Genomic DNA, 12,597 nt, shown 5'->3' with positions numbered 1-12,597 from the left:
AGCTTTAGCTTACCACAGCCCAAGGCAATGCTGACAACAACCATATGTTTTACACACCTGTGAAAGGAAAGGCACCACCACCAGTTAAGAAGATCACACTTTAGTCAGGTATTCCGTGAAAGACACTCTTTATTTCTACATTTGCTTACAATGATTGTTTGCTTGACAAATATCTGTTAGGTGGGATCAAGCCTCCTCCATTACTTGTTGACCTACTAGGTCTTATTTAAGGTGATGCAAATAGATCTGAATGCACAATTCTTAGTGCTCACACATGATGGACTTACCAGTTTTTTTAGCTTACTCTCTGCATGGAAAGTATGCTGATGAGATTGCCTTGCTGTCTGTGTGCCCACCCATGTGTCCATGGTTTGCGCCAATTTGGTGCGTCTCTCCCAGCCTGGCTTCTGCGTGGGCGTGCATCCTTCAGAAGCGGCCTGCCTGCCTGGGTCCTGCAACAGCAAAGCTGAGGCTCCACACCCCGACTCTGGATGCGCCTCGGCGGCAACCAGCAGCGGCCCGCCACACTCCGGGGGCGTGGCCTCCGCGCTGAGTGACAGCCGCCCCGCCCCCGCCTTTGTTCCTGTACGGGCCCAAGAGCGCCCTTGAGGTCGCAACCAATCAGAGGCCGGTTCTATACCGTCGGAGGGAGGCGGGACGACGCTGTTGATTGACATCAGGCTCCGCCCCTGGAGTGCTCTGGACCGAGCGACTGGCACCCACCTCCGCCAATAGGAACAGTAAGGGTGGAGAAAGTCCAATCGCTGACCTCGGAGGGCGGAGCCACTGGCTCTTGTTGTCGTCCGACACACTCGAGCGAGGAGAGCAGATTTGATCGCTTTGCTCGCCTGGAAGGAAGGGAGGCGGCAGCGGCAACTCGAGGGCTCGATTAGTCAGCAACGGCGTCCCCATTAGTCGGGGACATGTCGAGACGGGCGGGGCCCCGGAGGGCCGCTTGGAGCAGGCGGACGGCGGCTGAGGCGGTGGCGACGGCGACGCCTGGCTCGAGTTCCCTCCGGAGATTGCCTCGCTCGACGGCGCGGCTCAGCCCCTGAGGAGAAAGCGGTCCGCGGTCAGTCCCTGGGCGGCGGCGGCGGCCTCCGAGTGGCGGGACTACCCTTCCCGGCATGCCCTGCGCCGAGGCGGCCCCCGCTAAAACGGCCCGAGCGTGCGCGGGGCATCCTGGGAACGGGAGTCTCTCGGCAGCTCAGGCGGGGGAGGGGCGGCGCGCGGCATTCTGGGAGGTGTAGTCCTCTCCGCTGGGCACCACCAACGCCCTCCTCCGGCTGGCAATCCGTTGAACGAAGGAGCGGCAGGAATCCACTTAGCCAGCTCAGCCTGCCGGCTTGGGATGGGGCTGCCGCTCCGAGGCAGAGTCCCTGTTTCGCCTGCAGGAAGCCCCAGGCCCAGTCCCTGGCAGGGCAGCATCTCTGGATAGGGCTGGGAAAGTGAATCCCTGGAGAGCGGCTGCTGCTGCCGCCGCCGCCCAGAGTCCAGCCGGGGTAGGCAGCCTTGGACCCTCCAACTGCTTTGGAACTCTGACTCCCATCATCACCCCCAGCTGCGATCCATCCATGGTCAGCCACAGTGGGAGTGAGTGCCCGAGGCTGGACCGAAGGACTGACCTGGAAGAAGGCCTCTTCCTCTGGCCCTCCTGCCTCCAGGGCTTTGAGCTGCCAGCCAGCAGCGTCAACTACTCCACTGAGCTGCTGCACTAGCTGCTCCGAGGGTCTCCTTTCTGCTTGGGCTGTGCAGCAGCCCCCAGTTTGGGGTGATCCTCTTGCAGGGCATTTCGGCTAGAGCTCTAAAGACTGCTTAGCAGCATCCTTCCCTTCCCAGACCAGAGACGGCTTTGGTGCCATCTCAGCCTGGACCCCTTGAGGTGTGCAGCCTCTGTGGCTTGGCTTGCTTACGGAAGGAGAAGCAGCAGCAGCATGAAGGTCGATGCCTCTGGCTTTAACCAGCCTCCGCCAGGGTCGAAGGAATTTGTTTCCACCGGTGTGGTGCTGGCCACCAGCTTGGATGGCTTGAAGTGAGGCTTAGACAAATGCATGGAGGGCAGGGCTATCCCTGTGAGTGTGCTTCTGAATCCCAGTTGCAGGGAAGCAACGGGGGGGGGGGGCACACTTTCATCTCCCAAAGGAGAGAGAAGCAGGGTGCTGGACTAGATGGGCTTTGGGCCTGATCCACGAGACCCTTCGTGGTGACTTTCCTCTTCATCTTAAAGTGCACACATTGCTTTTCCATAAAAATGCAGTGTTTTGCTTTGAGCCCTGGCCTCAGTGAGCCCTCATGCTGAAGGTAGTGGACAGAAATGTGGAGACCCAGAGAAGAGCTCCACACAGGGTGAGGCTTGCCTTCTTGTGAAGGTCTCCATTTGCTACAGAGGCAGAATCTGTGGTCATCCTTCAGTCGCTCCAAGCTTTGGGCTGCTTTCTTTGCCTAACTTCCTGGCCCATCTACCCCCCAAAGGGAGCCTTCTCTTCCCTACAACTTGTACCCCCCCCCTCCTAGAACTGCTGCTGCTTTCCAAGTGCACTTGGCCTCCTGTAAAGGGCACGCAGAGCCTGACCTTGGCTTGTGCTCTGCAGCATGGGCCTGCCAGCCTCCTTCTCAGACCCCCAAGCTGCCCTTCTTGTGTGTGCTGGTCTTTGGAGGCAGGCTCTGGTCTCGGCAGCATGTTGCTTTCTCTTGCTCCAAGTGTCTCTCCTCTTGCTTGTCCTTGGACCAGGACCAAAGTTGGGAGCAGCAGGAACAGTGTGTCCCTGCGGGTTACATCTCCAGGTTAAACAGCTCTTCCAGTTCTAGAAAAGGAATTTGCAGGGTTTCTGCTGGCCCAAAATCGTCGTGTTAGTTTTTCAAATTGGCTTTTTAATCTGTGGGATATTGTGACTGACTCCATATACAGAACTGCAGCTAGTTCAAGATGGGGAATTGTTGTTGTTACAAGACAGACATGGCAGGCAGTGTGGGTGCTCCCTTCAAGAGCCCCAAGGCTGCTGCTCCCTCAGGACTTCCCCTAACTCAGGCTGGGCTTTCCTGATCCCAACTGCCCTGTGATGACTTAAGTCTGGGGTTCCCCATAGAAGGCACCAGGACCCCTAGAGGGACTTGAAAATATCCCAGATGGCACTCGGGGCCCTTCCCACTGCAGGTGGCATGTTCTCATAAGAACAGCCCTGCTGGATCAGGCCCAAGGAAGCCCATTTAGTCCAGCATCCTGTTTCACACAGTGTCCCACCAGATGCCCTTGGGAAGCCCACAGGCAAGAGCTGAAAGGAGCATGCATTCTCTCCTGCTGTTACTCCCCTGCAACTGGTATTCAGAGTCATCCTGCCTCTGAGGCTGAAGGTGGCAGTTAGCCCTCCGACTGGTAGCCATTGATACACGTCTCCTCCATGAAGTAATTCAAACCCATCTTAAAGCCTTCCAGGTTGTTGGCTGTCACTACATCTGGTGGCAGAAAATTCCACAAGTTGATTATGCGTTGTGTGAAAAAGTACTTCTGTTTGGTAGTCCTAGATTTCCCGGCAGTCAATTTCATGGGATGACCCCTGGTTCTAGTGTTATGGGAGATGGAAAAGAATTTCTCTCTCTCCACACCATGCATGATTTTATAGACCTCTATCATGTCTCCCCGCAGTCGTCTTTTTTCTAAACTAAAAAGCCCCAGGTGTTGTAGTCTTGCCTCATAAGAAAGGTGCTCTAGGCCCTTGATCATCTTGGTTGCCCTCTTCTGCACCTTTTCCAGTTCTACAATGTCCATTGTGACCAGAATTGAATGCAGTACTCCAGGTGTGGCCACACCATAGCTTCGTATAAGGGCATGATAATATAAGTTTTACTTTCAGTCCCATTCCTAATGATCCCTAGCATGGAATTGGCCTTTTTCACAGCTGCCATGCACTGAGTCGACACTTTCAACAAGCTGTCCACCATGACCCCAAGATCCTTCTCCTGGTCAGTCACCGACAGCTCAGATCCCATCAGCCTATACTTGAAGTTGGAGTTCTTCGTCCCAATGTGCATCACTTTAAACTTGCTGACATTGAACCGCATTTGCCACTTTGTCGCCCATTCACCCAGTTTGGAGAGATCTTTTTGGAGCTCCTCACAATCCGTTTTGGATTTCACTACCCCAAAGTAGTGAAATTTTGTATCATCTGCAAATGATATCAAACAGTATCATTTGCAGGTTGAGGTTTCATACCAAATGATACCTCAACCGTGAGTTTGCTGCCGAAGGGGTGGGGGAGGGTGAAGACCCTTCTCCTGCTTCTGATTTGCTGGCTACATGCTGAGGCTCAAATTGGCATGGAGTATCCCCACTGAAATTAATACTTGTCCCATTAACTTCAGTCAGACTGCTTGTGAGTAACTTAGTGTGGATGGGTGAGGAGAGTGGCAAGCAGAACCTTTAAATTTGAGGAGAGCAGGTCGTGATTTAAGGCAACGTGCTGGTGCCATGACTGGGTACTTGGGACGGACGCCACTGCTGCAGGAAGCTGCGTGCGGCGGCAGAGAGCAGGGAAGGACCGGCTCTCCTCGTATTTAAAGGTCCCACTCGCCGCTCCCTTCCCCGCGGCACCGAACCAGTGCCCGGACTTCAGTTCATGCACATCCGCACTGGATGGGAGCCAGTGCCTGTGGTAGCTTGTCTCATAAGTGTAACGTTGGAAGTCTGTGTCTACACCTGTGTTTGTAGGTGTCATGTTAGCAGTACAAACGACTACAGTCTGGCTCATTCTATAAGCAATCTGGTTGAAATTAATGGGATAAGTTTAATGGAATATGGGGTCTCATAACTGTAATACTTAACGTCTAAAAATTTATGTAGTAAAGTTAGGGGGAAAGAAATGCGGTCTTTTGCAAATTAGAAAAAACTTGCACAGGAAATCTTTCCAGAACCTTTTACCAATTTGGACTTTTCTTTGGTGCTGCCTGGAGGCTTCCAGAGGAGGGGCTGAGCAGAGATCCAAATGCTGATCTGTTCCTGGGGAGTGGCGGTTATTGCTGGCAGAGGCGCTGCTAGCCCTGAAGGCCACCTCCTTGCCGTGCATGTGGAGCCTGCGCTGAGTACAGCGCCCCCATATGGAGCCGGGGGGGGGGGGCAGCAGAGCCCTCCTTGGAGCAGGAGGAGCAGCAGCTGATGGCCCTTCCTCTCTTTCCAGGAAGTTGCAGCCTCCTAGCTGTGGCACTGAGCCTTGTTCTGGCACCAGGAGGAGACACGACAATGAAGCTGTTGGAAAACTCCAGTTTTGAAGCCATAAACTCCCAGCTGACAGTGGAGACGGGCGATGCACACATCATTGGCAGGTGGGGTGGCAAGAGGGCCCTGGGAGTGGGGACAGTCCTCCTTGCTAACTTTGACGGAAGGGCTTCCTGGCTGCTGGGCCCAAAGCACCTGGTGTGGACCAGTCCGTCCATGGGAATGCAAATTCGGGCCAGGCTGAACTCTGGCCATGTTAGCAGGGAGCATCAAGCCCAGGTGGGGTGGGGTGGGGTGGGGTGGGGGGTTTAAGCTCTCCCAAGAGGTGCTGAGGGAAATGCCAGGCCTGGGGGAGGCCGAGGAGCAAGGCCGGGCGGGGAAGGTCTGACCTCCAAGGAAATGGGGCGGGAGGCCGGAGGAGGCACCTGGGAGAGAGGAGCTCTGGAAGCGGGAGTGGCAAGAAAGGCTGCCAGCTGGACGGGGCTAGCGGGCCAGGAAGCCTGTGGGCAGAAGGCAAGCTTCCACTGGGCCCACTCGCCTGCCTGTGGGTGGGAAGCGAAGGGGCCCTGCCGTCAGTGAGTCTGGGGAGAAGGCGGCCTGGGAGGGGGCAAGCTGCCTGCCTGCAGAGGGGCCTCCAGGCGTGGAGAGGGAAGCAGTGAACAGCCCGACTTCTGCAAGCCGGCTGCCCTTGGGGGGCGCGTGGCTGGAGCCTGCTTGCTCCAGGCCCAGGAGGAGGAAAGCGGGAGCAGGCCAGACCCTTTGCTCCCACCAGGCCCAGCTCAAGCTGCTGCTGCTGGGGAAGCCCTCGGTGGCTGGCACCAGGGGGCCAAGGGCCACCTGCTCCCCCTGGGACCTGTCCGGTCTCTCTTGGGATGGCCCTCCTCCTGCTTCCAGAGGTGGGGGGGGGTTGATGGTGACGGAGAGGAGCCTGCTCGGCAGTCGTGCCCAGACGCTGGAAGCCCCTCCCTGGGGAGGCTGCTGCTTCCTCTCCCCTTTGAGTCTGAGGACGCAGCTCCGGCTGGTTGTGTTCTGTAGAGCTGGGGGGTGGGGAGGGCCAAGGGGAGCGGGCGTTGATCCCTGCTGCCCGTTACTTGCGCCTGTTGCTGATTGCTGGCTAGCCTCCTTCGGGTTGCTTGGGCTTTCTTTGCTTTTTCCAGATGGCTTTGTCTCCTGGATGCCCTGGGCTGGGCCTTCCTGAAAGCTGCACTTCAGTTCTGTGGTGCAAAGCTTGGGCATGCCCGCGGGCTCGACGACTCGGAAGCCAGAGAGAAGCTGCTGCTGCTTGGCCAGCTGCCTCCCTCTTGCAGCCCTCTGGGCACCTGCAGCTGGCAGGGCAGAGATGGGGATCTGGCTTCCTTGTGTCTTCAGGGGGTGCTTCTCATGGGCCAGCTGCTTCTGGGCCTCTTGGGGTGGCCCGTGGCGTGTTCTGCCGCTTCTCGGGGTCTCCTGGTGCCCTTGGCAGCCACTGCCCCCAGGGCTCAGAGCTTCCGGTCTCCCTGCAGGATCGAGAGCTACTCGTGCAAGATGGCCGGGGACGACAAGCACCTCTTCAAGCAGTTCTGCCAGGAGGGCCAGCCCCACGTCCTCGAGGCCCTGTCGCCGCCCCAGACCACAGGCATCAGCCCCAGCAGGTAAGAGGGGCCTGCTCATATGGCAGCCCAAGAGGCTCTGATTCTCAGAGTGGTGGGGAGGGAAGCCCCTCGCAGGCTTGACCTCCCTGTGGGCCTTCCTCTCCCCAGCCCCTCCTCCTCCCTGTGCAGCTTGTGGGTCGTCCTAGAGCCTGATGGGAGGGAGCTCCTTGGCAGTGGCAAGGCCTCCTGCCGGCTCCTCCCAGGTGGCAAGTCAAGAGGGCGGGGCAGCTCCTGATGGACCCCCCCCCCACACACACACACACGCTCCACTGGCTGGTCGACTCCAGCCCAAGCTGGGCCGGCTGTGTGCGAGAAGAAGAGGCAGCCGCCGGGGGTGTGCTCTTGTCTCCCAGGCTCAGCAAGAGTCAGAGTGGCGACGAGGAGGGGCCCCTCAGCGACAAGTGCAGCCGCAAGACCCTCTTCTACCTGATTGCCACCCTCAACGAGTCCTTCCGGCCGGACTACGACTTCAGCGCTGCCAAGAGCCACGAGTTCAGCCGGGAGCCGAGTCTCAACTGGGTAGGGGCTCGGGGCCGGAAGCCCTCCAGGGCTGCCCGGGTGGCGGCGTGGCTTCTCCTGGTGGTGTTTGCGGCGCCTCCCTCTCCCCGTGGGAGCGCTGCCACCCCCGCCACAAAAGCCTGACGTGGCAGCCAGACATCCAGGAGAGCAGACCCAGGGGAGCCTTCCCCAGGCTGCAGACTCCACTCCCTCCCCCCTCCCCTGCCAGGCCCAGCGTCAAGAGGGCGCTTGGGTCCCGGAAGAGCTCTTGGCTGGCCCCTCCCTCCCTCCCCGGCTCTAGGCAGGGGCCCTCCTGGCCAGTCTTTGCAGAATGCCTCTCTGTTCAGGGCTGTGGCCAGGAGTGGCCGATCCCTCTCCAGCCGGAGACCTCCTCCTCCTCCTCCTCCCCGGCCTTGGTCCTGGAGCGGATCTTCCCAGCTCCAGCCGGTCTGCCTCTTGCCCAAGCCGTGCAGTGAAGGGCTGCTGGGCTGCCCCCACACAGGTCTGCCAGCGCTTGGCTTCTCGGCTTGTGCCAGCCCACCTCCTCTTCACCTTGGCTGCTGCAGGGCCCTTCCCTTGCGTAGCAGGGACACACACACACACCCGCACCCGCCCACCACCGCCCCGCCTCCGCCAGCATTCCTGGGTCTCTTCCAGGTGGTGAATGCCGTGAACTGCAGCCTCTTCTCTGCCGTGCGGGAGGACTTCACTGCTCTGAAGCCCCACCTCTGGGACGCCGTGGACCAGGAGATCTGCCTCTCGGAGTGCGACATCTACAGGTGGGCCTTCTGGGGGCTGCTTGGCGGGAGAACTTCCTTCCAGGCTGCTGCTTGGGTGGGCGGAGGGCAGCAGGGGGCTGCAGAGCGGCTGCCCCACAACGTGCCCTTTCTCTCCTCCTCCTCCTGCTGCTGCAGCTACAACCCAGACCTGGACTCGGACCCCTTTGGAGAAGAGGGCAGCCTCTGGTCCTTCAACTACTTCTTCTACAACAAGCGGCTGAAGCGGATCGTCTTCTTCACCTGTCGCTCCATCAGGTCAGTGGGGGGCTCTGCCAGGCTGGTGGGAGCCCCGCCTCTGCTCCACCCTGGTGCTGTGGGACCCCCCCCCAAGGCCTGGGGGCAGAATGGCTGCCAACAGGGGGCTGCTCTGTCTCCCCAGTGGCTCCATGTACCCTCGCCCCGAGGCTGGAAATGAGCTGGAGATGGACCTGAGTGAGGATGACGCGGAGGAGACGGCAGACGCCTGTGAGAAGGACGGGGGCAGCATTGAGGAGGACAGGTGAGTGAGCTGGGGCCGGGGGGGTGCCCTCCTCCCCGCCAGCTGCTGGGAGTGCTCAGAAACACGCTTCCCCTCCTAGGGTGCCCCCCCACCCCACCCCGCGGCCCTGGCTGGGGACTGCAGGATGCTCGCTGCTGTGCCCGGGAGGAGAGTAGCTCTGTGGCGGGCGGGGGGGTGCGCTGGGGAGCTCTGAGGGCCTCCTTTGGGCTTCCTTCTTCTGCAGGAGACAAGTGATCTGCATGTGAGGCCCCAGGCCCTGCTCCGCCCGGCTTCCTCCGCCCAGCCCAGCCTGGTGTTGCTCTGCCCACCGCCCTGTGAATGCTGCGTGATTCATCATCGGTGCCTCTGGACGCCCGGATGCTGCCAGCCCGCCCGCCCGCCCCCCTGGCCTCTCCCCTCTGGCTTCTGGGTCCTGGACGCTGACGTGTTGGCGCCCCTTGCAGCCTTCCCCACCCCACCTCACCCCACCCCATCCTCTGGGATGGCCGGCTGTTGCTGACTGGGACAGGACCATCGTGAAGCACTTTCCATTCCAGACAGCGGCAACCCTCACTCTGGCTTGTTCATCGCTCCAGCAGCCATGGAGTGTGTGTGTGCGTGTGCGCGCGCCCCCTTTCCTCGTGATGCTGCTCCCCCGCCCCCCACTGTGGACTGACTGTGGGAAGCGTCCGCCCGTCTCGAGGGTCTCTTGGGGCCCCTCCTGCCCCCAGCTGCAGCTCCTGGCCGCTCTCCTCCATGTGCTGATGCTGCAGCATGCAAAGAACTGGACAACTGCCGGTTGAACTGCTGGAACTCCCTGCCCCCCCCTTCTTTTTAACCACACAAGATCCTTGGCACTGAGCAAGCTGAAGCTGGACTGGCAGGATTGGGCCTTTGTCTGGGCCTCCTCACAGTATTGCTGCTGCTGTCTCTCCCCCGCCCCCCCCCCCCGGCTCATAGAGTTTATTTTTGTATTCATGCCCCAGAGCCTTGGCTGGCCTCTCCTCTGCCCCACGCTTCCCCGCCACTACAGGCTTCCTGCCTGCCTCCGTGGTCCTCCTCTCCCCCTGCTCCCCTGGGTCCTCAGGAGCTTTCTGCACCTCCTCCACTCCAGAGGATGAGGGGGGCTGGTGCTATCGGAGAAGGAGGGGGGCTCTTCCTTTCCCAAGGGCCAAGCTCCCACCCCCCCCCAGACTCCCCCCTTTCCCTCCCTCTCCCCACCAGCCCTCGCTCTGCTGTGCTGTTGGGAAGCCTCTCCGCTTCCCTGCTGGGCCCTGGTCTTGCTCTGGAGCCTCTCCTCCCGGAGGCTGGAGGCCGGGGAGCCTTTGCTGCCTGCCCAAAGAGGCTGCCCTTGTGGCCATGCTGCTCAGTGGCAGCTGCGCGCTCCAATGGCCGGCTCCCCGCCACCCGCAAGGCCCACCACCCGCCCCCTCCCTCCCAGCTGAGGCTCTGGCCCATCCCTGACTGACTGCAGAGACAGACTCTCCCCCCCCCCCCCGCTGGCGTTTCCCTGCTTCTGTTCCTCCCTGCGGCTGGCAGCAAGCCAGTGGGGCCCCCTCCCCACGCCTCACAGGGCTTGTTGGCCCCCTCCTTTCTTCAGCTGTGTTGCCAAGCAGTTTCTTGTTGCAGCTATAAAGGTGTTTTTCCCCCCCCACCCTCCTTCTACTCCTCCTTTGTGGGACCCCACATGAGCCAGGCTGGAGGCTCTGCTCTGCTTAGGCAGGGAGGCCGTGGCCTTAGGAAGGGGGCCCCTGGCTTGGCCAGGCCAGTCTCATTCCATTTGCGGGGAGGGCGGAGAGTGGGGGCCCAACCCCCCCCCTCCGATCTCTCTCTGATTATTTTGCCGCTGCTGTCAGGATGGGCAAAACCTGCAGGAGGAGGAGGAGGAGGAGAGGCCGGGGCTGCCCCCCCTGCCCTCTCCCCACAGCCCTCCTGCTTTGCCTAAGTGGGACAGGCTTGCCAGGGGCACCCCTCCCCAGCAGCAAGGGGAGCAAGAAGCGGGGCCGGGGGGGGGGAGGCAGCCTCTTGGCTGTCTCTCTGCTGCTGGGGAAGGCGGCTTCTGCCTGGAGGTTCTCTTCCAAGGACTGGTTGGTCTCATCCAGCAAGGGGGCGGGGGGGGCCTGGAGCGTCCACCTTGCCGTCTTCTTCCTACTGCTGGGGCGAGGAAAGAGCTCGGCTCTAAAGGAGGAGTGAAAGGCTGCAGCCTCGCCAGTGTTGGGGGAACAGGGTCTCCTTCACACCCAGGGACCCCAAGTGGCAGGAGGGAAGTTGCTGCAGGGAAGAGACACCCCCAGGGTGGCTTGTGGAAGGAAGGTCATCTTCACTGTGCTGGGAGGGAGGGCAGCCATGACACAAGGGCTTGGATTAGTTGGCTTAGTCCTAGGATTCTTCACCCCCCCCCTCGCCCCCGTAAGCGGCAGGGCACAAAGCCGCCTGTGGGGCAAGCTTAGGGCTCTGCTGTGTCTTTGGGGGGAAAGCTGAGAGTTTCTAGAGGAAGAAGTCCTGAGAAGAAGTTAGATGCAAATATTCCCAAACAGATTTGCCTGAGTGAGAATTTTGTATTGTTCTGAACATCTATAGACTGCTTTTCAGTAACAGGTTCTCAAAGCACTTTGGGGGGGGGGGGCGTGAGGAGATGGCTCCCTATCCGACAAGGGGTGGGTGGGTGTCACATTCTAGAAAGAAGCACAAAGTGGGCCCCAGCAACAGGCACAGGAGGGATGCTAGGCAGGGGTGGGACAAGGACAGTCCCGTCCCCCCCCCCCGCTAAATATCCGTGGATCTCCGCTCTGGAAGGCGCATCTTGACTCAGAAGGGGTTGGACTGACTTGGACCTTGCTTTTTCTGGAAAAGCACGTTGTGTGGAGAAGACTGAATGAGAAGTGTGGCCCTCACAGAGCTGCCCCGGGGGCCTCTCCCTCTTCAGTGCCCACCCACCCCCGCTGTGGGGCATGTTTGTCTTCAGTGGCCAGGATGGGAGAAGTGGCTTCTCTCAAAGGGAAGGATGAGAAGCAACTTGGGCTGCTATCCAGCCAGAGCCCTTCTGGTAGGGAAGACTAGCCAAGCCGATTTTATCTGGAGGATGTCCCAGTGCATTTCAGACAGATCTAAAGAACTAAAGTAAGTACTACCCCTTTAAGTTTGGAGAGAGTTTAAACTGGTGAATTGGGAGGGAGGTGGGGGGGGGAGTAGCTCTGTCAAAGAAGGGATGGAATCTAACCAGCTAGAAAAGTCAAAGGACCAGAGTCCTCATCAAATTCCCCTCTGGGGGTGATGGATTGTTAGGGGACACACTCTCACCCTCCAGATGAAAACACCCAGGGTGACCTGGACTTGGGGAAGGAATCGGGGAGGCATAGAAGAGAGGCAGAGTTGTAAGAATGGGCAACTTCAATTACCCATTATTTCAAAGTTATTAAAATAACTTTTAATTTGGAACTCATTAAAAATGTAATTTAAGATGTGGTTTGAGCCTGGTCTTAACTTGTTTAAATTAAATTTGGTTAATTTTATTGGTCTTATTTTACATTGTATCTTTTTATTAATGTTGCGAGCCACCCCAAGCAGTAATGTACTGGAGGGGCAGGGTATAAATATTTTAATTAAATAATAAAAATAGCCTCACATAGACTGGGTAAATTCACATTCAGGTAATGACAAAGTGGCCAGATTTTTAGATAGGCTACATGACTGTGCCTTCGAACAGTTGGTCATGGAACCAACCAGAAAGAAAGTGAGTGTGATGGTTGGGACCTGGTGCGAGGTGTCAGTGTTGTGGAACCTTTTGGGGATCAGGGAGCATTGTGTGATCCAGCTCAATAGATATGCGAGTGGAGACATGCCTGGAAAGTCCAATATGGACACTGGATTTCAGAAGAGGAAACTTCTCAAAAATGAAGGGACTGGTGAAAGGGAAGCTGGAAGGGAAACTGAGTCATATCACTCCAGAATGCATGAAGTTTATTTAAAACCACAATAATGGAAGAATAGTCCCCTGCTAAA

At 58.6% G+C, this 12,597-nt stretch overlaps 1 protein-coding gene across 2 annotated transcripts; it reads left to right on the top strand.

Moving 5' to 3' along the window:
• The first annotated feature begins 770 nt into the window (after window positions 1–770).
• MAF1 (MAF1 homolog, negative regulator of RNA polymerase III) lies at window positions 771–12,116 on the top strand. Of its 2 annotated transcripts, none has more exons than XM_053249142.1 (8): window positions 771–1,072; window positions 5,172–5,316; window positions 6,712–6,840; window positions 7,194–7,359; window positions 7,996–8,117; window positions 8,253–8,372; window positions 8,497–8,616; window positions 8,840–12,116. In XM_053249142.1, exons 2-8 carry the CDS (start codon window positions 5,234–5,236, stop codon window positions 8,859–8,861), a joined length of 762 nt encoding a protein of 253 aa, XP_053105117.1. In that variant the 5' UTR covers window positions 771–1,072; window positions 5,172–5,233; the 3' UTR covers window positions 8,862–12,116. The 2 variants fall into 2 exon arrangements, with proteins under 2 accessions (XP_053105117.1, XP_053105118.1); XM_053249143.1 differs by lacking the exon at window positions 771–1,072 and adding an exon at window positions 1,282–1,502.
• Window positions 12,117–12,597: the final 481 nt, after the last annotated feature.

This window comes from Hemicordylus capensis, chromosome 4 (assembly GCF_027244095.1).
Source record: "Hemicordylus capensis ecotype Gifberg chromosome 4, rHemCap1.1.pri, whole genome shotgun sequence".
Taxonomy (NCBI): Eukaryota; Metazoa; Chordata; class Lepidosauria; order Squamata; family Cordylidae; genus Hemicordylus; species Hemicordylus capensis.
Note: the sequence above shows the minus strand (reverse complement) of the source record. Positions and strands in the feature narration are given on the sequence as shown.

Bases quoted from the DNA above. Each gene is read 5' to 3' on its own strand.
- MAF1 (XM_053249142.1), top strand. From the start codon at position 5,234: ATGAAGCTGTTGGAAAACTCCAGTTTTGAAGCCATAAACTCCCAGCTG. The intron at 7,360-7,995 runs GTAGGGGCTCGG...GGTCTCTTCCAG, and splicing joins GGGAGCCGAGTCTCAACTGG to GTGGTGAATGCCGTGAACTG. The intron at 8,118-8,252 runs GTGGGCCTTCTG...CTGCTGCTGCAG, and splicing joins TCGGAGTGCGACATCTACAG to CTACAACCCAGACCTGGACT.